Source organism: Centroberyx gerrardi, chromosome 15 (assembly GCF_048128805.1).
Source record: "Centroberyx gerrardi isolate f3 chromosome 15, fCenGer3.hap1.cur.20231027, whole genome shotgun sequence".
Taxonomy (NCBI): Eukaryota; Metazoa; Chordata; class Actinopteri; order Beryciformes; family Berycidae; genus Centroberyx; species Centroberyx gerrardi.
Window position 1 is genome coordinate 26,152,885 of NC_136011.1, and position 26,585 is coordinate 26,179,469.

General features: G+C 42.3%; 1 protein-coding gene across 1 annotated transcript in view; it reads left to right on the plus strand.

The window, feature by feature from the left end:
- kcnq5a (potassium voltage-gated channel, KQT-like subfamily, member 5a) overlaps positions 1–26,585 on the plus strand; it is a 115,840-nt gene that overhangs the window by 74,486 nt on the left and 14,769 nt on the right. Inside the window, exons 2-9 of the mRNA XM_071911883.2 lie at positions 4,597–4,687; positions 6,037–6,163; positions 7,368–7,543; positions 8,101–8,226; positions 11,409–11,519; positions 11,739–11,834; positions 15,350–15,438; positions 26,302–26,543. Of these exons, the coding sequence (XP_071767984.2) occupies positions 4,597–4,687; positions 6,037–6,163; positions 7,368–7,543; positions 8,101–8,226; positions 11,409–11,519; positions 11,739–11,834; positions 15,350–15,438; positions 26,302–26,543 (1,058 nt within the window). The remainder of the gene's footprint in view (positions 1–4,596; positions 4,688–6,036; positions 6,164–7,367; positions 7,544–8,100; positions 8,227–11,408; positions 11,520–11,738; positions 11,835–15,349; positions 15,439–26,301; positions 26,544–26,585) is intronic.

Consider the following 26,585-nt stretch of genomic DNA (forward strand, 5'->3'; position numbering starts at 1 on the left):
CAGCCTAAATCACAAAGTAGGGCTGCAATAGAGAAGAGCGTCCCATCAACACTAATTGAGACGTAGATTCACGTTTCATTTGCCCAAATGAAATTCTGGTGTTGGATACAGTCACTTCTCCACTCGCAGAAAGTGACAAATTGAAACTTAAAGTGAAATCCAAACTGTCTCCTAAACAGAGACAGCAGCGCTCCGTCCAGAGAAAGCTGGACTCAGATCTTTTGTTTCTCTCGTCCTTTTGAATATGAGCGAGCTGTGTGCAGTTTGCTGGCATCACGTTACAGGATTTCTGGGTATTGAAGTTCACATTCTTCAAACAGTTACCTTTTGCTGCCCTTTGGAGCCACAAACACACAAAGTTGCCTAAATGCAGCTTTAAGAAAAAAGTTGTTGCCTGAATATTACAAAAAATGATAGGTGATTCTGCCCTCAAAGATCTTAGTATTTTGTTGGTCCTAAAATAGCTACTAATGTAAATGTTTTACTATTCTACTAAGTCTAAGTTTTACTTTCATGTTAGCAATCATGTTGTAAGAGTAGGTGTCACTTTTTGGGTTGTTCCAAAACAGAATATGGGCCAGAAATTGAGTTTTGAAAGCACCTGGTGAAGTAATCATTGAGTCATCAGCATTGATCAGCAACTCTGTCAACCCCCTACAGATAAATTAAGATAGTTTTGTGCTATGGGATTGTAAAAAATCTTACGTATTGCACCTTTAACTAGTTAAATAGTGAGAGGAGGCAGAGGTAGGATGTGTTGAAAAGAAGTGCTTGTGCAGAAAATCTTCGACTTAAATGTGAAGTCCTCAGTCTGGATCAAGGTTGTGCTGAAACACTCAACACTGGACTGTATTTGATGCACTTGGCAGATAAAGTCATTCTGATTTTGACACGGGGTCGACCGCGGGACGGCTGTGTTGTTTTCGTAGCCTGCAAGAATTCGAATGCTTCATTTTGAAAGCGCACACGCAGCTTCTGCTGGGTAGCGGAGGCTGTTCAATTTCTAATGGCGTGGCCGGTTTTGCCTGTGGCTGAAACCGAGGTCTCTGGCTCTCAGTCGGCTCAAGCCAGTGGCAAAGCAGTGGCAGCGTCACCCTCCACACGGATTATTGTTTTTTTCACTTTCATTTATTCATTCAAGGTCTCTGTTCTGCCTTTACAAGTGAAAGGTAACAGAAAAAGGAATGGTAATTAGTTTTTTTTTTTCTTTTTCTTTTGTTTGACATTTCTCGAGGCTGAAGCCTTGAGTAAATGTGGTTTATTGATATTTCATCTCATAAATGTGTATACACGAATGCACACACACACACACACACACACACACAAACATGCGCACAAACATGCGCACACACTTGCTCATGTCGCATTAAGTGATTTGGCTTCTCTGTATAAACACTTTCAATTGGGTTTTTCAGTTTTCTATGATAAAGGTTTTATTTCTAAGTTCTTATTTTCTGTCTGTTTTCACTACATTTTGCCTCAGTGAAGCCATTTTTTCATTGCAAATATGATTTGTTGCACCACTAATTTTTCATCAAACTCTCAGCTAAATTGTCCATACCACTAAAATCCTTTTTTCTGCTCTCAGAAATAAACATTTGGAAAACAATGAAGAGAAACACATAGAATGTATACTTGTTTTTTGTTGTTTTTTAGTCAAAACACTAACTTTTCTCCTTACTTTGCGCAGCAGCTCTTTTGGTCACATCTGTCACAGTTTTAGGGACAACTAAACCATTTCCCGGGGCAATACAAAGCTTTTTTGGGCCCTTGTCCTTGTCCCTGGGCGTTGTTGTTCATAGTTTGTCCTAATGCCCTCGCAGTGTCTTTACAGTCATTTATTTATCTATTCAGTTGGGTAACAATGTCTCTACACACAGATGCAGAGTGGGACCTGACACACACACACACACACACATCCTGACTTGGAGCATCTTTTCTCCAAATGCACTTCTAAAAGTCTGTTTCCAGATGGACTTTACCCAGTGTAGTGAAGTGAATCTGTCCGTTTACTGTCAGGAGGCTGTGAGTTCAGCTGGGGGGAGTCGACCGCTGTGATTAGTCACAGAAGATGGATCTACAATACATGCATATACAAAAAGATGCAGTACAACAAGTGCAACTGTGCAGCTTGATGTCCCCGTTTCAGTCTGATCCAGTCGTTGCAGCTGCTATAGGTTTGCTGCGGTTCAGCAGACGATATAACAGGGTGGAAGTTTAGTTTCTTATAGCGTTTACAGCAAGAGAATGGGATAAACCGTTCAGAAGTTATTGATGCTTGAGAGCAGCATGTGCGTTTTCACAAGTGGCGTGACGAGACCCAGCAGGGTTAATGTTTAAAAGGCCAAATCATGTACACACACACACACACACACACACACAAACACACACACACCCCTACAATCACCGGCTGCTGTTTGTAAATCTGCTATCCATGCTTTCTGTCTGTCTGTATGACAGTAAAGAGCTATTAGTGGAGGAACCAGTATCAGATCCAGATGTGGGCTGGATGTTGGGAACCATCAGTCCTCTGCTGTAACTCAGCCCCAGGTAGAAGCCTGCAGGCCAGGCCAGACACGTCCCATTTAACCCACCCCCACCTCCCCACCTCCCAACCCCACTCCCTTCATATTTCACGTGGATCCCATGGAAAATAAATGGTCGCATCAATCATACAGGAGAGCCAGGAGAGAGAGAGAAAGAGAGAGAGAGAGAGAGACAAAGTGAGAGAGAGTCAAGAGAGATGGAGAGAAACACAAACTGAAGCAGAGGCAGAGAGAGATGGGAGATGGAGAAGGGAAAGAGAGAAAGAGAGAGGCAAAGGAGATAAAAGATTAAAGAGGCAGTGAAGGAGAGAGAGGAGAGGAGAGGTCAGACGAGTGGGAAACAACACTTGTACACGTCATGTACACAAAAGACAAACACTCAGAGACCTGTAGAGATGAGAAGACAGTAAATATCAGAAAGACAGATGGCATCTTAAGAATAGAATCGGAGAGACTCCATAGAGCAGCAGGCTGGGGCTTATAGCTTATGCATAAGTCGCCTAGATCCAGCCTTATGAATTTTAATGTATATTAACCATGTTACCATATGATGCTCAGGAGGAGCAGTTTGGGCCATAGAGGCGTTCAACACTTTAATGAGACTTTCAAAATTGATCGTCAATCTGTGTTTATATTAAATTTGCCAAATGGTCGATACATTCAAATCAAATTTACGAAATGGTGGATATCCCATTTTGGAATGACACTCTTCATGTAAATTAGTGTCACAATATCGAACTTTTAGTGTGTAGTTTCACGGTTTGGATTCAAAACAGAAACCACAATGCAAAACCAGCAGAAAAGACACTTGATTGTTTTTTAAAGTAAAGACTATACTCTTGAACTTAAATTATACATTTTTCTATCACCAATCACTATAACATAAATTCAACCTATATCCACTCATGAAAACTTTTCCACTGTCTGTTCTACTGCCACACAAGAAGTGATGCGTTTCATGTTTCCGGTTTGTTTGGAATAAACAGAAGAAGAAGAACTGGGTAGTTAGAGTGAGCAGTGATAGCCACCATGGCTGAACTGACAAAGAAAAGAGAAACTCAAACTGCATCAACAGAAAATCCAAGCTCCGCCCACACTGTTTGATTGACAGGTGATCTCTGGGAAGTGCAGTGCAGAGACACCACAGCGATGAGCGCTGAGCAACAAATGATGGAGACAAAATAAAGTAAAATAAAATAAAAAAAACATAAAACTTGCAGATTACCACTTTAAAGGATTAAATGTTCTTAGAAAAAAATTCATCTTTTGCTTTAAATGAATAGCTGGACAACAACAACAGTCTGACACACACACACACACACACACACACACCATCACAGCCTCAGAGCTGTCAGCTGCTTGTTCAGCCAGTGTGTTGTGATAAGAATCTGTTTGCCTTCAGTCCATCTCTATGTGCATCAGCTCCTCCCTCCTGAATCGCCACGGTAACAATATAACAATACAGGCCTCATTTCCCCTAACACTGCTTGGCAGAGACTTAAATAAAGCTTAGTCTAGTCCTAATACTGCTAGCAGGTATAAATCCAGCGCAGTCTAGCCTGGCACTGATGAAAGAAACAGATCCTAGCTTGCAGGTTTATTTTCAGGTATTGTGTGTGTGTGTGTGTGTGTGTGTGTGTGTGTGTGTGTGTGTGGTCAAACAACTAGTGAGATTCATTCCAGTTTTTTCAGTCCTTTCTGTATCCTTATGCCTTCAAACCATGGTGAATATTTGAACTGTGTGTGTGTGTGTGTGTTTGCATGTGGGTGCTGGTGTGTAAGTATTTGTATGACTGTGTGTGTTTACATGTGTGTGTGTGTGTGTGTTTACATGTGTGTGTGTGTGTGTGTTTACATGTGTGTATGTACATGTGTGTACGTGTGTGCCTCCTTTCCGTTTCAGTTTCTTACCCTTTAATCGGTTAGCCTAAACAGATTTTTTTTTTTTAATTAATTTTTTTAATGTATTGTTCATTAAGTGTTGCTGATTTTTTTCTCTCTCTCTCTGTGTGTGTGTGTGTGTGTGTGTGTGTGTATGTCCTCTCCACAGGTTCATCCTGGTGTTTGGATGTCTTGTTCTCTCTGTGTTTTCCACCATCCCTGCTCACCAGGACCTCTCCTCACACTGCCTGCTCATCCTGGTAGGGACACACACACACACACACACACACAAACACATTCAACACACACTCAACACACAGACACACACTGTAAAAATCCTCCAGTTTCTAAAATCGTATTGAAAGGAGCTTCACTCTCTTGGGATTGTGTCACGTGTCAAATCTTTTCTTCTCAATAAATTCAGTGATCGATCAGTATTTGAAGATTTTAATTTTTGCTCTGAAATGAGAGATCATCCTTTGAACATAGTGACACCGACTCTTATAAAATGATAACACAAACTTAAAACAAATTAGGGTTACTTTTTTAAAGGATGGTACAGTAGTAGTACACGTACACGTACCTGTGCACATGTATGTTCTCACACACATGCACACATATTGTATATACACACACACTCATTCACACATGTGCATGTGTGTGTAATCAGGATGTGTCTCCCATTGAGACTCATTGAGACTCACTGCTGTCCATATTATGCTATATTGATGGATTATCAAAGTGTCACATGGTTACCTTAATGGGATTGAGCATATGTGTGCATGTGTGTGTGCATGTTGTATGTGTGTGTGTGTGTGTGTGTGTGTGTGTTTAAAGCTGAGAGATGAACATGTCTGCATCAGAAATGCTGATTTTGCATCCTCAGCGTTGTAATGAACTGTAATGATCGGTTCCTCGCCCACTCAGGATGAAAATCACGCAGTTAAAATTTAATTTAATTTACCAGTCATTGCCTACAGATGTAATTATGCAGAAATTACTCCATACAGGTAGAAAAAATCATGTAATACAAGTAAGCTACAAGCAGAGGTGGAAACAATACCAATACATCCTAGTCAAGTAGAAGTACTGTCACTATGCTGAGTTACTTTTTTACAACAATAAACAGAACAATATTACATATGATCTTTCCCATGCAATCCAAAAAGGACAAGAGGACAGACAGTTTGAACTAGGACTTTTACACTGAAAAGAAAATTACGAATACGTAATTGCATGAACAAAGTAAAACATGAATCAGCAGGATTACGATTGTCTAGTTTTGGTGCGATGCTTATGAACAGCCGACACAATTTGTACTCTGTAATGGATGCGAATTAGCAGCACAGTGAACTCAAATTTTATTATCTAGTTATTTGAACAAGCTGCCAAAATTGGTGTGTGTGTGTGTGTGTGCGTACTTCAATTTCTCTGTGAGTGAGAGTGCATGTGTTTTATGTTCTGCAAACGCTGCTACAACAAAGACTATTCCCTCTCTATTGCTTGTGTCTCTGTATTTGTTGCATAAATAAATTAAAAGAATAAAATATATGTGTGTGTGTGTGTGTGTGTGTGTGTGTGTGTGTGTGTGTGTGTGTGTGTCCTGCAGGAGTTTGTGATGATCGTGGTGTTTGGTCTGGAGTACATCGTCAGGATATGGAGCGCCGGCTGCTGCTGCCGCTACCGAGGCTGGCAGGGCCGCCTCCGCTTCGCCAGGAAGCCGTTCTGTGTCATAGGTAAGTCTGTGTGAGTGTGTGTGTGTGTGCGTGTGTGTGTGTGTGTCTCACAATGTTGGATGAAAGCCTTGTAGCCTTGTATCTTCAAATATTTAGTTTCCCAGACATTAAAAAATCACCTTAATTCTCAACCTTGCATTCTTGAAATCACACCAAGGTTTTTCTACTGGATTTAATCGACTGTCCATCCTAAATAATGAGAAATATAAAAATTAAACTCATAAGGTTTCCACTTAGGTGCAGGATTTATCCATTAAGCTATTCACAAGTCCAAACATGTTCATTATATCTGCCCATCCATTCCGACGGCTTAATTTTTAACCTGCATATTTCTAAGCCGTTGATTCTCTACCTGTAAACACAAAGAGAAAGACGAGCTGCTATAATGTCAGTCTGGAAGGAAAAACCTCAAGTTTAAAGCAAATAAAACTAAAGTTGAAAATCAATAAAACTAGAGATTATGTTACTTTTCTAAACAGTGAAGACCTTTGATTGTGAATTTGAGAGACGCACAATATTATCCTAGTAGCTGCTACATTGAAGGGCCTCGGTAAATTATAGCAGGTAGGTAACATAAGTCCTCGGTTGACGAAACGATAACACTTTTACAGACTGATTTCAGAGAGTGAATGTTATTTTTTTCTTTCAACATGGACATAAGCTGCTTTGGAAATGACCTCGGCAATTTACAGTAACTCAAGTAGCAGTATTTCTACTATACTTGGGCAAAATACATCGCTCCTCTTTCCACTCCTGCTCTCCTCCACGAGTAATGAGATACCTTCTGTCTTTGATGACACAACTATCACACAGATATTTTGTTAACCGGTGTGAGAGGGGCATGAAAACACGTCCAACTGGAGGATCTTGACTCCTCCAGCAGAGAGGAGGAGAGTCTGTCTGGTGGGAAATACGAAGAAGAAGAAGAAGAAGAAGAGAGGGATTGTGGGGAGTGTGTGTGGAGAGAGTGAGAGAAGAAGACTAATAGAGATAGAAAAGGGGAGGGAGGAGATTGGAGTGAATCAACGGTTGGTTTGGAAAGTGATGGATGGATGGATCTAGAAGTAGAGGAATCAATTACAGTTCCTGTTACTAATATTGTGTTACCCATGACCTTTAAGTCTCTCTCTCTCTCTCTCTCTCTCTCTCTCTCTCTCCCTCCCTCTCTCTCTCTCTCTCTCTCCCTCCCTCTCTCTCTCTCCAGACATCATCGTCCTCATCGCCTCTGTTGCCGTGGTATCGGCTGGTAGCCAGGGGAACATCTTCGCCACCTCAGCGCTGCGTAGCCTTCGCTTCCTCCAGATCCTGCGCATGGTGCGCATGGACCGCAGGGGAGGAACCTGGAAGCTGCTGGGATCTGTAGTTTATGCACATAGTAAGGTAGGACATTTCTGTAGTCCAAAGTCTTTCTTCTTTTCTGAACGTTCATTTGGGGGTCGAGTTATTTAAAGTGGTAATCCTCGAGTTCCTTGTTTCGGTACTGTGACGTATTTTTCCTTGGGTTTTCTGTTGATGCAGTTTGAGTTTCTCTTTTCTTTGTCTGTTCAGCCATGGTGGCTATCACTGCTCATGCTAACTACCCAGTTCTTCTTCTACTTATTCCAAACAAACTGGAAACGTATAAACCGTTAAGTATTAAAGTATGAAAAGGTATGGATTATAGCATTAAGAGGGTGTGCAAAATACCAGCACTATAGTAGCTGTAGAACGAGAGTATGGTGAATATTATTTTCAAAGACTGTTTTCTGACCCAAGACTTATTCTGAAAAAGTTTATCTCCAAAATATATATATTTATCTCCAGAGAAAAATACCTGAGATTCATTTTTAAATATCTCTGAAATAAAAAGATTTAAGTTGCCTATTATCCATAAAATGTACCATAACACTACTCTGCATGCTTCAAACACTGTGTGTGTGTGTGTGTGTGTCCTGCAGGAGCTGGTGACAGCTTGGTACATTGGGTTCCTGGTGCTAATCTTCTCCTCCTTCCTGGTCTATCTGGTGGAGAAAGAGTTCAACAAGGAGTTCGCCACCTACGCCGACGCTCTGTGGTGGGGCACGGTGAGCGCGCACACACACACACACACACACACACACACACACAGATGCACGTGAACATACACTTATGTCCAATCACACAAGCAAACACACAAACAATTGTACACCACAAACGCTGTTTACACAAATCGACACAGACGCTTGCCTTTTACTCTTAAATACGATCCTTAGTGGTAACTACTTTTTGTGTGTTTTTTAAAGGTCAAAGGTTATGACTAAGGTTTAGATTTTATATCAACAAAAATAACACCCATAAATACTGCTAAATGATACACACAACTATCCACTTCAGTACCAGCAATCCTTTTGCTGAGGCAGAAAATAAAGTGTAAAGTCAGAGTATAATATGGTATTCATGAAGCTATTACAGACATTTTCACCTTGCATTTCTGAGCCTATTTTGTTGTTTGCTGGTGTATTTTATTCATTCCTGCAGATTAGTGGCCAAACGTAGACGATGTGATATCACACTGAGATTCCAGTGCAGCTGCAATGGCGTTTGATAGCAGAATTTTTTTCTAAAACATCAGCGGTAAACGTCAGGTTTTGGTGTCAGTCCCTCAGAATCAAAGAGCGAGGGCTTCTTTCTAGAGCCGCCATTTTGCACCAAGAGACGTTCAACAATCATACAGAGGAGAAATCCATCGCAGAAGAGGAGAGAGACCAATGTCTCCACCCATAGGAGCAGGAGAGAGACCAGAATGCAATGCAGCCACAGCTTGCATCTTTGCAGATCTGTCGTCAGTATAGTGAAATATAATGAGACTTACTGCACTATCATTATTGCTCTCTCCACCTCCACCAAGTATACAGCACAGAGAACCCCCCGTCTTTGGGGTTTGTTGAAAGTCATTCTGGGAAATGTAGGAAATCACTAACTGAAGTAGAAGGAGACGAGGAAGTTTGAGGGAAAGTACAAAAAAGTAAATTCATCACAAAATATCTCGTGGAGTTGCTGCTAGACTGATCTGACCGCCGTGCACATTTGAAATCATACAATAGGTTTTGAAAGGGTTTCATTAGCTTAAGTGTCATAAAAATTTCCCAACCCATAGAAGACCGTGACATCCTTCAGTCCCAACCGCAAACATAAAAATAACCTAAATTAGACTTGTGCATTTTCTTTACCTGACAATAGCGATATATTCCCATTTGCAGTTTCAGTGTGACCTTAATGACACGTGTAATAAAGGACAGGGCTTTGAAGTCACACTCGGCTGCCCGGACCCCTCCGTTTCCTCCTATATCTAACAACCCATTACACCTTCAAAACCTGGAAACACACAACACACAAACAACAAGAAATGGCAAAATCAATAAATGTAATTTTCTCCCGCTGTCGGGCGCGACGAGGCCGCTAGACGTGGGAATGGCACTCGGAAACAGGGCGTTCCCACTTTCTGTGTCCTTGGAGCATCTTTCTTTCTGAAGGGCACAAAGAGCGTCTCAAAGAAAAGAGTGTCGTCAAGAAGAAGCTTCAAAAATATAATAGGAGAGATGCTCTTTGGAAAAAGAAAAGGGGGGTTGTCCATGGCAGACAAGATTCCAACAAAGGATCCAAGGCTTTTTAATATTCACACGAGGAGAGTGTCACCTTGGATCCTTTGTTGTCTTGTTAGCGCTTATACCGTTTTGTTTTGTTTTTTAAAGCTGAAGTTCAACCACTAACATTTTTCTAGTGTATAAGTCTGACAAAGAAAATCTGGCTGAATTTATACTGAATTTATACTTTTTTTACTGTTCACAAATAAGCTTTCAACTCTTTTCACCATACCTGTAAATGCACTATCCTCCTCCTTCCGTGACTTTTCCTTAATACTTTGTCTTTAAACCTGTGTCAGCTTTTATTCTGTTGTTTTCTGTAAACAAAACAAATCGACTTGGAAAATGCCGACAGTTTAGATGTTTTTGGACTACATTGTTCTGGGCTTCTTGTTTTATCCATTCACGATCTTGGAAGGTCAGCAGGCTAATATTAGCTTCCTCCTCTCTTACCTCTTGTCTTTTTCACTGGGCTTCAGTCTAATGCTACTGAGCGTGCTTCCTTGGCTCCGCCCACTGAGGTTTAACTCAGTGTTTAGCTCTGCCTCCGAGAAATGTTTGTATAATTAAAACTCCAATCTGCTCAGTGGCAGGCAGAAGTACCAGGAATAAGGCCATGACCAGCTTGCGTGTGACATTTGTTCACAAGAAGCCGTGTGTGGGTTTGAGTCGAGGGAATAAAGCGAGAGGAGAGTCTGTGTGTAAAAGCACTTTCCAAGCATTCCATGAAGAGTTTAATGGACTGAGTAGGTTCTATTTTTTTTTATTAACATACTAATACACAGCTTTGCAGGATTGTGTGAGCCAACGTCAGAAAACACGTCATTTTTTGTTTAACTTTATTTATCCGGGGTAAGTCGAGCCGTGTGCCGTGTACTGACATGATTTCCAGGAAGTCTTCATTTCAACAGTTACCTCATTTGGAGCTGCCACTGCGCAAAATTGCCTGCAGCTTTAAAAGATAAGCTTGGTGATTTTGGATCTATGTATAATTTGTCTCTTTCATCCCTGTAGTACTTGGACCCACGGAGAATATTGGCTCCAGATTCAGAGTCGGTCGAAACAAGCGAGCTGCGTTGCTTCTTGCTGAGTCAAAATACCTCCAAAAAATTCCAGTCTGTGAAAACAATATGGAGACCGGCCGACGGATTTGTATCCACAGTAGAGCCGCACCGTTTCCACTCAGCGGCTCGTCTTCTACCGAGCTCTACTGTTTACCATCTGACCTGACCGTCCAAAGCTAGATCACTCCGCCAGTAACGACCTTTCACCCCCCAGCGGTCTGTGCTGCGGCAGAGAAAAAATAGGTCTGTGATTTCCTGATTAATGAAAGTGTGCAGAGCTAATTTTAATTCATGTAGTTTTCCGTTTCCTCTCAATTCTCCCTGTGGAGCCACAAACGGCTTTTTTGGAGATATTTCGACAAACAGTTTGGACTCGGAGCTCGCTGTTTCAACCGTCAGCTGACTCTGGAGTCAATATTCTCTGTGGGTCCAAGTACTACAGGGACGGAAGAGACAAATTATATATTCATAGTATTCTGTTACATCACCACACGGCCATCTTGGTAGGAATATAACAGGCGCATGTGTTGCCTAACCTGTAAACCCCTGACTTCCTGGGTGTTGACCTTTGACCTCCAGATCACCCTAACAACCATCGGCTACGGCGACAAGACCCCCCAGACTTGGACGGGCCGTTTGCTGTCAGCCGGCTTCGCTCTGCTGGGGATCTCCTTCTTCGCCCTGCCAGCTGTGAGTCTCTCACACACACACACACACACACTCACACACACACACACTTACACACACATTATAACTTACACGTTACTCTATAACTGCCACTGACTATATTTATGCCTTGATGCTAATATAAGTAAGGACCAAAAATTATTCTGACCTTGGAGGATTTGTGTGTGTTTGTGTGTGTGTGTGTGTGTGTGTGTGTTTGTGTTTGTGTGTGTGTGTGTGTAGGGCATCCTCGGGTCAGGTTTTGCCCTGAAGGTGCAGGAGCAGCATAGACAGAAGCACTTTGAGAAGAGGAGGAACCCAGCTGCCAGCCTCATCCAGGTAGACACACACACACACACACACACACACACCTCACACACCTCATCTCTTTTTGCAGCAGCTGAGGACCTCCATGAATACTATCAACCTTCTCTTCTTTTATGTGCTAAACTTTGTGTGTGTGAGTGTGTGTGTGTGTCCACTCAGTATGTATTTTGACACTTTTTACCCATGTCAATGAATGTGTGTGTGTGTGTGTGTGTGTGTGTGTGCTGTGTGTGTGTGTTTTTGACCATTATTCCCCTTATCAGAGTGTTTGTCTGTTTCTATGTGTGTTTTTGTCCATCTCCCTCCCTATTAAAGTGTGTGTGTCTATATTTCTATTGTTTCTATGTGTGTGTGTGTGTGTGTGTGTGTGTGTGCACGTGTGTACTGTGTGTGTGTGTGTTTTGCCCATCCCTGGACCGTCACTGTGTGCAGCTGATGATGACTAACGGTGTGTGAGACTCGCTGTCCTCTCTCAGGTCCAACAGCAACACGCACTGCTGGGATTTACGAGCCGTTTCCATGGCGATGTTTCCCTGGGCAGACGCCCCTCCACACCGTCGCTCATTCTAATAGACAAGACCAGCAGCATTACTCTCTAATGCGCCATAAATATCTGCTGCGTGTGTGTGTGTGTGTGTGTGTGTGTGTGTGTGTTTGTGTGTGTGTCTTTCTGGGTCTGTGTACACGTGTCTCTGTTTTCCTCTGTGTGTGTGTGTGTGTGTGTGTGTCTGTTTGCGTGTGTCTGAGTGTATCTGTAGCTCTTTCTGTGTGTGTGTGTGTGTGTGTGTGTGTGTGTGTTTCACTTCAAGTCCAGTTTATGATCCTCCTCCTATTTTTAGAGATTTTCCATCATATAAAGCTCATATAATTCTTTCATTTTTTGTCTCTTCTTCTTCTCTGCTTTGTATTTTCTGCTTGTCTTCATAATCAGCGCTGTGCTGGAGACTGAAGACGACATTCTGCTCACTGAACAGCCTGCCGACATTCATTAAATATCATACATTCCTTACTTTCTACGTCTAAAACACATTAGATAAATGTAGAAAAGCGGGGCCAAGTCCTACTTTGAAATAATAATGTTTGTTTTAAACCATTTGGAGCACCAGATGGGTGGGGCTTACTGCATGAAGCCAATCCAGATAGTGTCAGGTAAGTTGTCACTCACAGAAAAGTAAACTAAATTGATATTCAAATACTTTCCTGTGTTTTTCTAATGTTTCTGGTACTCATTGTACTGTCATATAGGGTGAATCCCACCCATCTGGTACTTCAAGTTTGTTTAAATGCATGCTGAGAATTATTAGCAAATGCAATTTCACTTACTGTCGGTCAACTAAAGCTGCAACTTGATCCATAATGCATTTATGCTCCTGCTAACTCTTATCAGTCCACACAAAGATCCTGTGGCTCAAATATATTGTGATGAAACTAACCAGGCATTGTTATCGATTGTAGCATCACAACATACATTTTCAGAGCAACATTTACTCTCTGATTAAATATTTATGTTTAATGTTTATCATGAAAATATCAGAGAACAGGCAAACAATGGGGTAAAATGACTTTCTGTTTAGTTTACACATGCACAGTCAGTACATTAGTGTAATAAATCCAAAGCATACAATGCTTGCAACGCAACACAATGCATCTGCAACATAATGATCCTGCGGTAATGGATTCTCTCTGTTGAAATAAATTAAAAACATTCAGTGCACAAAGTAGAATCGAGGGGTTAGGGAAGTTTCACAGCTTGTCTTCAGTTTTACACAACCATAAAAAACTCCCAGAGTTTATGGAAATTATCCTGATTGATATCCCTATAAATGAATAATGAATGAATTTTAATGATCTTTTTGTCCGGCTGTTTAGTGGACAGTCTGTCCTTCCTTTTATCATTGCTTATCAGTTTTTATGCTTGACAAAGAGCAGTTGGGGCCCAAATGTTTCTGAATACAACACTATGGGAGTAATTAATCCAGTGTGTGTTGATTTTTTTTTTCTGTTTCATTGCCTTTTGTATGAAGCACCTGGTCTCTGTCTTTAATCTGCCAACTTTATAACATTTTCCTCAGCAGGTAGAAGGAAACTTGGATGCAGCCTTGATGTGTTAAATATGTGGACGACATTACTATGCTCTCCGTCACTCCACTCCCCCATCCAACACCACTCTGCATGCTTCAAACACTGTGTGTGTGTGTGTGTGTGTGTGTGTGTGTGTGTGTGTGTGTGTGTGTGTGTGTCTGTATCCAGGGCAGGAAACTACTTCTGTCACTGGTAAATTCCAAAATTCACCAGCTGAAAAAATTCTAACTTTTTTACCAACAGACAGTATTAGGATGGACTTCCAAATCCAACTGTCAGACACAATGTACCAGCAGTTACTTTCCTACCCTGTCTGTACAGAATGTGTGTTTTGCAACCACGCCTGGCACCATCATGGAGGTTCAGTGGAGAACTGACTGTGGCAAATCAGCCAGTCAGCAACCAGGCTAGAAATAGCGAGATAGGCTACCTGTGTGGTGTGGGTGTAGGTCATTTCAGTAATGCTATAAATAAAATGATGTTGTTTCCAAATGTAGGTTACTGTGACACAGTAAACTGTCTTGTCTTTAGCCCTAGTCTCTACTCCAAAACACACAAGTTGTAGCTTGAGAAGAGTCAGCTCAGTTAACCTGAACAAACTGTTAGCTAGCTAGCTGACAGGCTAATTTAGCAAAGCAACCAATGTTAATGTTAACATGTAATTTCTATGCACTACAAATGCTAGCTTCTACTAGATACGTTAGCTGTTGTGCTAATCAGATGTGTTTACAAGACAGTGATGGCTAGCTGACCAGATACTATGGTTAGCTGGCTAACAAGCTGACATTATCTGAACACAAAATTAGATCAGATGTAGGCAAAATTATCACTTCTCAGTCAAAAACAGTGCAGAAATAAATGTGTCATCAGTTCTGTTCACATGGACAAGTTGTATGTTTAGAGATGCATTCAGCTGTTTCCCAAGAGCCGAGGACCTCCAATATGGCCGCCAGAGCGTGTGTTACATCATCTGAGAGCCTTCTATGTTACATGTTCATATATAAACACTAGGGATGGGACGATATGCTTATATCACGATACGATTCAATGCGCGATATGGGGTTCACAATACAACCACGATATGATGTGGAAAGTATGACAGAATTATGTTTATTTCTGAGCCACAAACTTTCTAGCAATGGCATTGGCTTTTTGTGAAATTGTGATGGTCAAGCCGTCCCATTTGTGATTACTACAGCAGAATAGCCAATATCTTGATTCATTTTTCTGCCCCACGATACATATCGTCACATCTTTGTATTGCGATATATTGAATTTCGATATATCGTCCCATCCCTAATAAATACACAATCCCTTTTTCCTCACCATGTTTGTGCCATTGCCCTTCTGCGTCTGTGTCGTGTGTGTGTGTGTGTGTGTGTGTGTGTGTGTGTGTGTATTTGTAAATGTGTGTCCTGTCCATCTCTGCTCCCTCCCCCACCCAGGCGGCTTGGCGTCTGTACTCCACCGACGGCGCCCGTCCCTACCTCAGAGCCACATGGCACCACTACCAAAGCGCCCTCCCCCCCCTCAGGCATGTATCCCCCCCACCCCCCCACCCCTCCCAACACCACCCACCACCCACCACCTACCGCCACCCCATCCTTCCACCCCTCCTCCCTCCCTCCACCCACGATGCACCAACACCACCTGAAATACTAATCAGCTTTTTCTTTTTTTTCCTCCCTCACCTTCCCTCTTTCACTTCCCAACATTTACATTCCTCCCTCGCCTTGTTTTTGTTTTTGTTCCCCCCTACACTACCCCATTCCTTTTTTTTTTTAAATTTTTCATCATTTTATTTTATTTATTCTGTCGACTCTGCACGTAGTGTGTCTGGCGTAGTTATGCTGCTGATGAGAACTCGGTTTCCATTGCTACCTGGAAGCCTCATTTGAAGGCGTTGCATACCTGCAGCCCCGCCAAGTAGGTAACAACTTACAGACTTACAAACATGGCCGCTGCTGCTCAGCCCTTCTCCTCGCCTCTCTTCCTCCACTGGCGTCTGCACGTCCTCGTTGGTGTAGCTTCAACTTTTTTCCTTTTTCCACCATGTATCACAGCTTTGTAACCATTCTTTTATAACCGTATTGCTTTTTTTTTCCAACCAGGGAAGTATTTCTTAGCATGCATGCTCTTTATCAGCAACGCCTTCTTCACATTCATACAGTTTCACACATTCACAGTCTACTGCTGCTGTTGGACACTGAGCAGCTTCACCTGAGCAGTTAGAGTAGTTTAGTGCCTTGCTGAAGGGCACAGTGATGCAAATTGTTGAGGTCTTGTTGATACGATACGATACAACTTTATTGTCAGTTTACACTGAAATTCATTTTGCATCCTTAGGCAATTCCATTCAAGAGATTAGCACACAGATTAAACATAGTTACACATATGACACATGATTTTTTGTTTTTTGTTTACATGCACACCAATAATCTAGTTATGATGCGATTAAGGCAGTAGTGCGAGTAAGGTGGAGCCATGTAAACACTAGACTCTGATAATGTTAATGCGATTATGCTCATAGTTGGAGTAATCGCAGTAAGATATGTGGAGTGCTGCGATTTTAGTTGCATTATAAAGGCATTTATTCATAGTGTTCCCATGATGTCACATGCATTTCCTGCCAATATGGAGCTTTACAATGCACACAGCTTATTGGCTGTGTTTGTCATTTGATTGTAATCACCTGTTAATTTATTACAATCACCTGTTATTCCTACCAAGATGGCCGTGTGGTGGGGATGTAACAGAATACTATGAATACACCGTAATCGCATTTCTTTCAATCTGACCAAGTTTCATACGTAGGACATCACACGTCACGCATATCAATGAACGTCACGTGTTGCGCAGTGGCAGAGAGTACGGCATTTTGCAACTGGAATAGGCCGATAAAAATGGCAGCAACAGATATGAAATGGGAGAACAGCGTAGTTGTCGCTTGTTGTGGTCGAATTTACTGATGGCGGGACAATAGTATAAAGTATAAAGTGGTGGGACGGATTTAGAAACTATACCCACAATTCTGCAAATAATCAAATAACCACAGGTAGCATGTAAACGGGATTTAAAGGAATTGCCGAGTCATGTAAATATCTTCATCGGAGTAAGAGTAAGCCTTACTCTTATTACTGGCCATAATCATATTATTAGCATGTAAACATAGTCAGTGTTTATCGGCGAAAATCCAAGTTCAGCATCAGCACAAACAAACACAAAATTTTCACAATATGATATTATGGCACAGTAAAGTTATTGTATGTTATTGTATTGTTGTTATTATTAAAACAGCTTTGCAGACTGTTTTGAACTGATTTCAGAAATATATGTAGGTCCCACAGGCCGTCGTTTCAACATCTATTCAACGTCAAAATGGTTGTTGTGCATCATTATAGTCCAGTATTTTCAAGTTACCAGTTGCTATGGAATTTCCTATTGTCAGTAACAATGTACTCTGGACATTTTGCCAACTTTGATAAGATAAGAACTCAAACCAACACCTTTCTCCTTCCCATGCCTTACTGCCAGCCAACGCTTTATTCTAGCCTCAGTGTGCATGGCCATAGCTTGCATGTGCTTGGAAACTTGTGCTTTTCTGAAACAATCCACTTAATTGACCTGAAGTTACCTGCTTCTCACTGTCTTCTGGCTCGACGCCTCCCATATCCATTAGTGGAAACGTCTATAATGCTATTTTAACCCACTGAATACTGATTTCTCTCCCTTTGTCTCCTCCTCTTCATCCCACTAACCCTTGAAGGAAAGAACAGGGAGAGACTACTTACAGGTTTGTACGACTCTCAATACCCCCCCCCCCCCCCCCCCCCTACACACACACACATGTGATGCATTTATAATGAAATTACATACTTGATGTTTTGTTTCAATATCAGAAATCCACCATTACAAAAAGTGACCTCTACCCTGATTGCTGGCTTGTATGAAAAGGAAAACTAATAATTGTGGTACTTTTTACAATTACAATTTTACAGACTGGGTCTTTTATATCAAATATAAACTTAAGGTTATAATGTTTTTTTTCCAAAATGGATATAGCTTTTGTTTGAAGTTTGAAGTATAAGGTCTGTGCTGTGAATGGTCGGTGTATGAAACAGAGGTTACAATGAAAAGGTTGTGGGCACATTTGTTGATTGGTTGGTTGGCTGGTCGGTTGGCTGATAGATTGATTAATTGATTGATAGATAGATTGATTGTTTGATTATTTGGTTTGTTGGTTGGTGACTTGGTGGATTGATTGGTTGACTGACTGATCGATTGAGTGAACCCCCTATTCACCCTTCTGGAGCCACCTATACAAGAGAACACATGGATAAAAATGTCCACCAAATGGCTCATATGAATATTAATGTTATGAGCTCTTATTTACCAGAACGGCCTGGTAAGATGAAAATCGTCTTGTAACAGGGATAAAAAGGTTTAGACAAACGAAAAACATTCAAAACTGATGGATAATGGACGTAAATGGATGTAAATGGATAATTAGCCACCAGCAGCAAAACACTGGAAGACGATCCTGGGCAGTTCAGAGAAAACAGCGTTTACAGTGGAAGGACAGGAGGGAATAACAAGGTTGGTGTATTCTGATACGTAAACAAGGGTCTCAGGTTAAAGTTTATTTGCCATTTGGGTAACAATTGACTTGAATTGTTGGTCATAAGTCTTCATACGTACTTCATAAATATATAGTCCCCAGTGGTAAACATATCACAGCCTCATAACCAGCTCACACTATAGATTCATGATGCATTATAGTGCGTTATGACGTTTTCTGATGCAGATATGATGTGAATTATAATGTGCGTATGATGACTTATACAGTAATGTGTAAGAACCAACAATTTAAGTATCCAAGATATATGTACTAGTGTTGGTTTGAGACAGAGAGGAAGAGAGAGATATGAAGAGAATTAGAGATAGAGACAGACAGATGTGTGGCTACATCAGACAATTAAAATACTACAAGACAAGTATAATTTTACCCGTACAAAATCAACTTTCCTCTTGCCGTCGTACTGTCTTTCCCTCTTTCTTTTTCTATTCTTTACTTTTCTATTCCTTCTTCACTCTCCACCCTTTCTTTCCCTCTCCATCTCTGAATATCTCGCCCAGCTCAGTCTCTTCCTCCTTTCTCTACTTTTTGTCTCTCTGCACTTGACTCTCAGGCAGGGCAGAGCGAATCGTTTCTGTCTTTGCTGAGTTAAGATGAGTGTGTGTGTGTGCGTGCATGTGCGTGTGTGTGCGTGTGCGTGTGCGTGTGCGTGTGCGTGTGTGTGTGTGCGTGCGCCTGCAAAGACAGGAGTCTGTACCATGTCTGTACCATGACGCACTTTTTCCATTGGGATGGTATTTATATAACTCATCAAACACAAGTCTAGGAGAGAGAGAGAAGCAGAAAAAGAGCAGGAAAGGGAGAGGAGAGAGAAAGAGAGCAAAAGAGTGAAGGAGAGAGAGAGAAAGGGGGCGAGTTATAGAGAGAGAGAGAGGGAGAGAGAGAGATTTGTGAGTTTAATTATACTAGAATGTTACTGTTTTTACAGTACAGTGCTTCTTTGGCAACATTTGGGAGACTTATGTTGTGCCAGCAGCTTTTCAGGCATTTAGATTTAAGACGGCTACACACACACACACACACACACACACACACACGCACACATATACAGAAACAAATTTGTACACTCAGTCACACACACACAAACAAATGTGCTTCTCATCCCCAAACAAAACTACATTTAATTAAGCCTCAGCGCATCCACAGCTACATTCATCCCTCAGAAATCCTTCAAACTCTTTAACAGCGCTGTATTTAATTATGCTTTCCTTTCTTAGGAACTTTTGCTGCGGCTTAACCAATTTGCACTTGTGAAATCATAATTATGACTGGCTTTACACTTTACGCTGTTTACGACACTAATTTTTCTGTATAATTGGATGTTCCCTCCACGACAGGAACACACGCCGCTCTCTGTCATTAGTGGTTTTCTCGGCGGCGGTAGGTGCCGCAGTAAAGTGCCGGTGGTTTTCGTCTAAGCAGACTTGTAAACACTACCAGCAGTAAACATTAGACGCACCGCAAAGTGTTACAGCAGGCATCATGCTGGGAGTGTGTGAGCTGGATATTGGTAATGAGAGGCAACATGAAATGAGGGATAACAGGGGTTTAACTGGGAGTTTATGTGTGTGTACGGCATGAGAAGGGGAGTGTGTGTGTGTGTGTGTGGGTTAGGGTTAGTCCAAGTCCAAGTCATTTATGTCAAGTCCCAAGTCTAAATGTAGAACAGCAAGTCAAGTCAGAACAAATCAAGAGTCCAGTATCAATTTAATATCTTAAAGAAAACTAAATATCTAGGACTTTTCAATGCAATATGGTTTTAATAGGATAAAAACCTGGTAAGAGCATCATGAGTTTGATTTCTATAATCAGTTTCAACTTCAATAAATTCAATCATTCCATACAAATTCAGAAAACAGAATTGAAATTCAGTCGTCTGCTGGAACAAATCTCATCACTTTCAATCTAAGTCATTTACACAAACACAAGATCTCAAGTCAAGACTTTAGAAACCTTACAAGTACAAGTCAAAGTCAAGTCCCAAGTCAGTGGAACCCAAGTCAAGTCATTAAAATTGTGACTCGAGTCCCCACCTCAGGTGTGCATGTATGTCTGTGAGTGTGTGTGTGTGTGTGTGTGTGAGAGAGAGAGAGAGTACCTGCTGGTGCACAAGCCATAGTTTGCTTCAACCCCAGCGATGTAAACAGGTGGGTAAACTATGACCTCCACCAATATGAAATGGCTGGAGTTATGCTTTAATTAAAAGAGCCTATCCTCATATAACTCACACCAGTTTGAAGCTGTTTTACCATGACGAGTGCTATGAATTTACATCACAGAGATCCATGAGGGTAAAGTGAGTTTAGATGTGTTTTGCTCCACTACATCCCTGTTCAGTCCCTTCCATCCTTCTCTAAAGTGTGCCTCCCCTTTACTGTTTGTGTTTACTGTGCATCAACATGGACGGCTCTCCTCCCTCCTCTGCTGAACTCCTGTGTTAACCTCCTTCCTCCTCTATCTCTCCCTGCCCCTCCACTCCTCCACCCCATCCCTCCTTCACTCTAGTAAGGGTCTAAGTAATAGGAGGCTCTTCCGAAGGTATACCGCTCGGAAATTTAGGAGGTACCTGCTACCCAGCATCCTCTCTGCCCCCGCCCTTAGTCCAATGACCTGTGGGAATGACTGACTAACAGCATGGTGGAGGAGGAGGAGGAGGAGGAGAACTCCGAAAATAAACTTTACCTCCTTCCTCAACCCCCCTTCTCCCCACCAAGGACTTTGTCTGAGAAGATTACTGCTGCCTGTTGCTTGTTGAATGTGACTGAGGCCCTGTTACCCTGTTAGAGACTAAAGGGGAATTCCACTGAAACTGACTTTTTAGGATGTTATTCCGCAAAAGTAGACAGACAAGTTTAATATTTTGAACAGTTTTGGGTTAGAAGTCACAAGATCAAGGGAAATGCAATCCTATCATCATTGAATTGCTTAACCCAAGATAGCAAAATCTGAGCCATCAACTTCCTAAACCCTTGTTGAGCCTCTATAATTTTGAAAAAAATAATACATAGGCGTCATGGGTTTGCATTTTTCTCTGTCCTTGTAATTTATAATTCAAAACTCATAAAAAACAGAAGAAAATATTGGTACATTTTAGGAAAATATCTGGGGGGGGGTTTCAGAAGGGCAACTCAGTAAGATAACACTAAAATGAAACTCAAAACACATTAAGTAACAGAGAAAATAAAAGATGAAATTCCCCTTTAAACTTTTTTTAATCCCTATGTGTCCCTGCTCATCCCTAAAATCTACCCATCCTCCCTGGAAACTAGTCTGGATCCAGCCACATGAATATCTGTTTTTTCACTCATATTCCTCATTAACAACCACTGAACATTTGAATTTCATGGAATGGGAGCTGAGTGGGTCCCTGTGAGGAGGCAGACTTCATGCTATTAGCCTTTATGTGTCCGTGTGATTAAAACACCTCCTTGCTACTGTGATTGGTTAGGAACAATCTCGGCGAGGAGGTTTGATGGATCATTTGTCCAAGTGATGATGAATTCAGGACATAATCAAAATAAAGGGATTGGAAGCACCTTACTTGTGCAACATCAAAATATTTATTAAAGCTTCAAAAGCGCATAAATGAACAACAGCGCATAATGAACAGGTGAACATATAGGCTGTAAACATCGACCGCAGTGCTCTTCCTCAGGCAATTATGCACTGTTGTTAATTTATGCACTTTTGAAGCTTTAATGAATATTTTGATGGTGCTTCCAGTCCCTTTATTTTGATTATATCCTGTGCCACTTTGGAAGCCCTTTCCCGTTTCACTGTTTTTTGACATGTGAATGATAAATTCAGGAAAGCAGCCAGTTCCACAAATCGCAAAATTCAAATGGCCACATGACCAATCGGTGAACATGAATGAAAACAAAATAAGCAATCCATGAGCCTGGATCCAGGTTACCTGAAAACATCCCCCAACAACATCCATTCATTCATATCCCATATGTCATAGTTTTGCACATTTCCATACACACATGTGGCCATTGTAGCGGTTCCACATGTTCCTATATGTTCCCTGCATTAGTGCTGCACTGTTGTTCCACCTCTGAAAGGTAGTGTTCCAAAAATAAAAATTTTCATCTATTTTTAGGATTAGAACGGTCTGGAAAGCAGTAGTTTGAAAGGTTAGAGCTGAGTGTTATAGAGACTCCTATTCAGCTCCATCCACAGCATTTAGGAAAGAATGGGCTACAGTGTCTATTTCAGTAGAGGAGGAGAATAGTTGCAGTACCCAGTAGATGCAGAATGTACTATGTAGTGCTTGCTAATAATATCTAGTTCCTCCTTGAATATTGGTGGGAAACCATGAGCCAAAGAAACCCAAGAGTATGCAGGATTTCACTCCAACCAAACACTACAGTCTATACCCCCCCCCCTCTCTCTGGCTGAAGGTGTGTTAATCAGCTGGTGTGTTTGGTTGGAATGGAAACCTGCAGGCTCCTGGCCCTCCATGGCACATGGTTGCCCACATCTCTTGTATGACTTCTTCCAATATGGCCTCCAACATCACCCCTGACCTTTGACCCCTTTCAGTGCTGTCCCATAACCAAATGCACGGCCATCCATCCATTTTGCCAGCTTTCCCTAGAACACTTTCATTTTTGTGCTTATTGCAGTAACTTCAAATTGTATTAATTTGAAGTAATCCAAAAATAGCTCTAGCTCGAGTCTAATTTCCCTTTTTTGCAGGTCTGTAATAGAGTACAATTTAAAAGTAATCCTCCAAACCCTAATTGTAAATAATGTGCTTGCCCCACTGAAATTTTGGACACGTTACAATGACACACAGGGCAGTTTGGCCATTCTGATGGGGCAACTCTGGCCAAGTAGTTGCCTCAGCATTGTTGCTTTAATTTCTTGTTGTCAGGAAACAGTTGGATAGATTTTTAACCCTGTGTCTCACTTTGTTGCCTGTTGCTACTATAGGAGTGTTGCCCAACTGCATTACCCAGTATGCACAGAAATGATGGAAAAATGTGGGAAAACACTGTCAGCCCCGATACACAAGACTACACATTCTATGTAGCTGCACATCCACTGTCTTTTCACACGGTGAGAAGTGTGTTAAAGCAATTCAATCCAATTTAAAAAACGGAAATCCAGGCAAGACACTGAGGTCTGGAAAAAGTATGGAATTTTGGCATGGAGAATGTGTAGGAACCCTGCATCTCTGATTGGTCTGCTGCATTGCATGCTGGTCTATTTGCCATGGCAACATAATAGTTTACTACAGCAAGTTTCTCATAGGTCGAGGTCTTTTCTGCATCTCCCCCATTCCCTTAGAGGATAGCAAAGATCTTAACCACAATGACACAAAGTCAAATGGATGTTTATAGAGGGGTTTTTTTCTCCAGCACTCTTCTAAAGTGGCTGCTGTTATGTGTCAGTCATTTAAATTGACAAAATAACAGTCATAGATAGACAGATAGATAGATAGATAGATAGATAGATAGATAGATATTTAAAAGTCAAAGGTGCTATTCTGTAGTATTATTAAACATCAATATATCATTATATATCAATATATCAATCGTGAAATTAATTGTGATATTACCGTAAACAAATGAGACCATGGTAGCCTCTATCTCACTCCAGTGGTATTGTTAGTGTTACTCCAAATTAAGACCACATTTCCCATAAACCCTGTTGCTACCCCATTTTAGCTCCGTTTTGCTCTGGAAGAACCAGAACCTCTTCCTGGTTTGTGCCATAAAGCGATCCAGCAGATTTCCCTCCAGATCCACCAGGTGGAGGAACGACGGAGGATGCAGAGTAGAGGCTGAGAGAGGCTGACAATCCTCTAGGCGATGGTCTTGTTTGTTAACGGTAATCATACGAATGTCTCAAAATCAATGTGCCGATGATTTATTGATGTTAAAACGCCACACGTAGCACCTTTAAAAATCGCTCTAACTCGGTGTTGAAAAGCGCTACGTGAATAATTTATGTGGCCAGCGGACTGCAGGTCGTCAGCGGAGCAAGAAGGGCTACAGCAGGTCAGGATGCAACAATGAGAGTTTGTTTTGGTGGCTTGGCGGGCGGACTGGCTTTGTTCTGGGTGTTTTGGGCATGTCAGTTGGATGGATGATGTTTGGGCTGAAGGAGAAGACAGAGCGCTGCCCAGTGTCTGCGCTCTGAACTCTTGTCACTCTCTGAGGGGAAATAGGTGCTGACAGCGTCCCTTTTCTCTCTCTCTCTCTCTCTCTCTCTCTCTCTCTCTCTCTCTCTCTCTCCTTGTCTCTGTGTGTGTGTCTCTGTCAACCCCAACCTGTGCCGCATTCTCTCTCTTTCTCTTCTTCTGTCAACTCCACCCTACACTCTCTCCCCAACTATTTCTCTCACTTTCTCTCCCTCTTTCTCTCTCCCTCTTTCTCTCCTCCTCTACTCTCTCTCTTTCTCTCTATCTCTTCCACTCTCTCTCCCCCTGTCTTTCTTACTCTGGCTCTCTATCTCCCACCCTCTTTCTCCCTCTCTCTCTCTCTCTCTCTCCTTTTGTCTCTCTATCCCACCCTCTCTCTCCCCCACCCCACCCCCCCTTTCTCTCTCTCTCTCTCTCTCTCTCTCTCTCTCTCTGTCTCTCTCTCTCCCTTTGTCTTACTCTGTATCTCCTCTTTTTCCATCTTTATCCACTCTGTCTATCCATCTATCTCTCTCCCTCCCACTCTTTCTCTTTCTACTTCTCTGTGTCTCTTTTCCTCACTCTGTCCTACACTTTCCCTCTCTCTTCACTTCCATCTCCCTCTCTCTCTCTCTCTCTCTCTCTCTCCTTGTCTGTGTGTGTGTGTCTCTGTCAACCCCAACCTGTGCCACATTCTCTCTCTTTCTCTTCTTCTGTCTGTCTCTCTGTCAACTCCATCCTACACTCTCTCCCCAACTATTTCTCTCACTTTCTCTCCCTCTTTCTCTCCTCCTCTACTCTCTCTCTTTCTCTCTATCTCTTCCACTCTCTCTCCCCCTGTCTTTCTTACTCTGGCTCTCTATCTCCCACCCTCTTTCTCCCTCTCTCTCTCTCTCTCTCTCTCTCTCCTTTTGTCTCTCTATCCCACCCTCTCTCTCCCCCACCCCACCCCTCTCTCTACCTCTCTCTCTCTCTCTCTCTCTCTCTCTCTCTCTCTCTCTCCCTTTGTCTCACTCTGTATCTCCTCTTTTTCCATCTTTCTCCACTCTGTCTATCCCTCTATCTCTCTCCCTCCCACTCTTTCTCTCTCTACTTCTCTGTGTCTCTTTTCCTCACTCTGTCCTACACTTTCCCTCTCTCTTCACTTCCATCTCCCTCTCTCTATCTCTTTCTCCCTCTCTCTCTCCCTCTCTCCTTCCATCCCCCTCTCTCTACCTCTTTCTCTCCCTCTCTCTCCCACTCTCTCCCATCCGCCACTCTCTTTGCCCCTTTGTCTCTCTGTCAACCGCATCCCACTCTCTCTCCCTCTTTCTCTTACCCTCTCTCCCCATCTCTCACTCCCCCGTCTCACACGCTTTCTCTCTCGCGCTCTTTCTCTGTTTTCTTTGTCTTTTTATCAACTCCGTCCTACACTCTCTCTCCCCCACTTTCCTCTCTTTCCTTGACTCTCCTCTCTCTGTTTACCACTCTCTTTCCTTCTGTGATATCCCTCTCTTTCTATCGCCCCCTCTCTCTCTCTCTGCTTCTTTGTGTGTGTCTCTCTATCAACCCCATCCTTCCTCTCCTACTCTCTCTTTCTCTCTCTCTCTCTCCCTCTCTCTCTCTCTCTCTCCATCCCTCCCTCTCTCCAGTCAGAAGTTGAGTTTTAAGGAGCGCGTTCGGATGGCGAGCCCTCGCGGTCAGAGCATGAAGAGCCGACAGACGTCCGTCAACGACCGCCAGCGCTGTTCCCCCGGCAACGAGGTGGTGGGCGGGGCCGAGATGACGGGCGGGAGCCCAGCCAAGGTGCAGAAGAGCTGGAGCTTCAACGACCGAACCCGATTCAGGCCGTCGCTCAGGCTGAAGAGCCAGACCCGCACCGCCGCGCCCGATGGTGAGCGGGCTGGGGTGTGTGTGTGTGTGTGTGTGTGTGTAA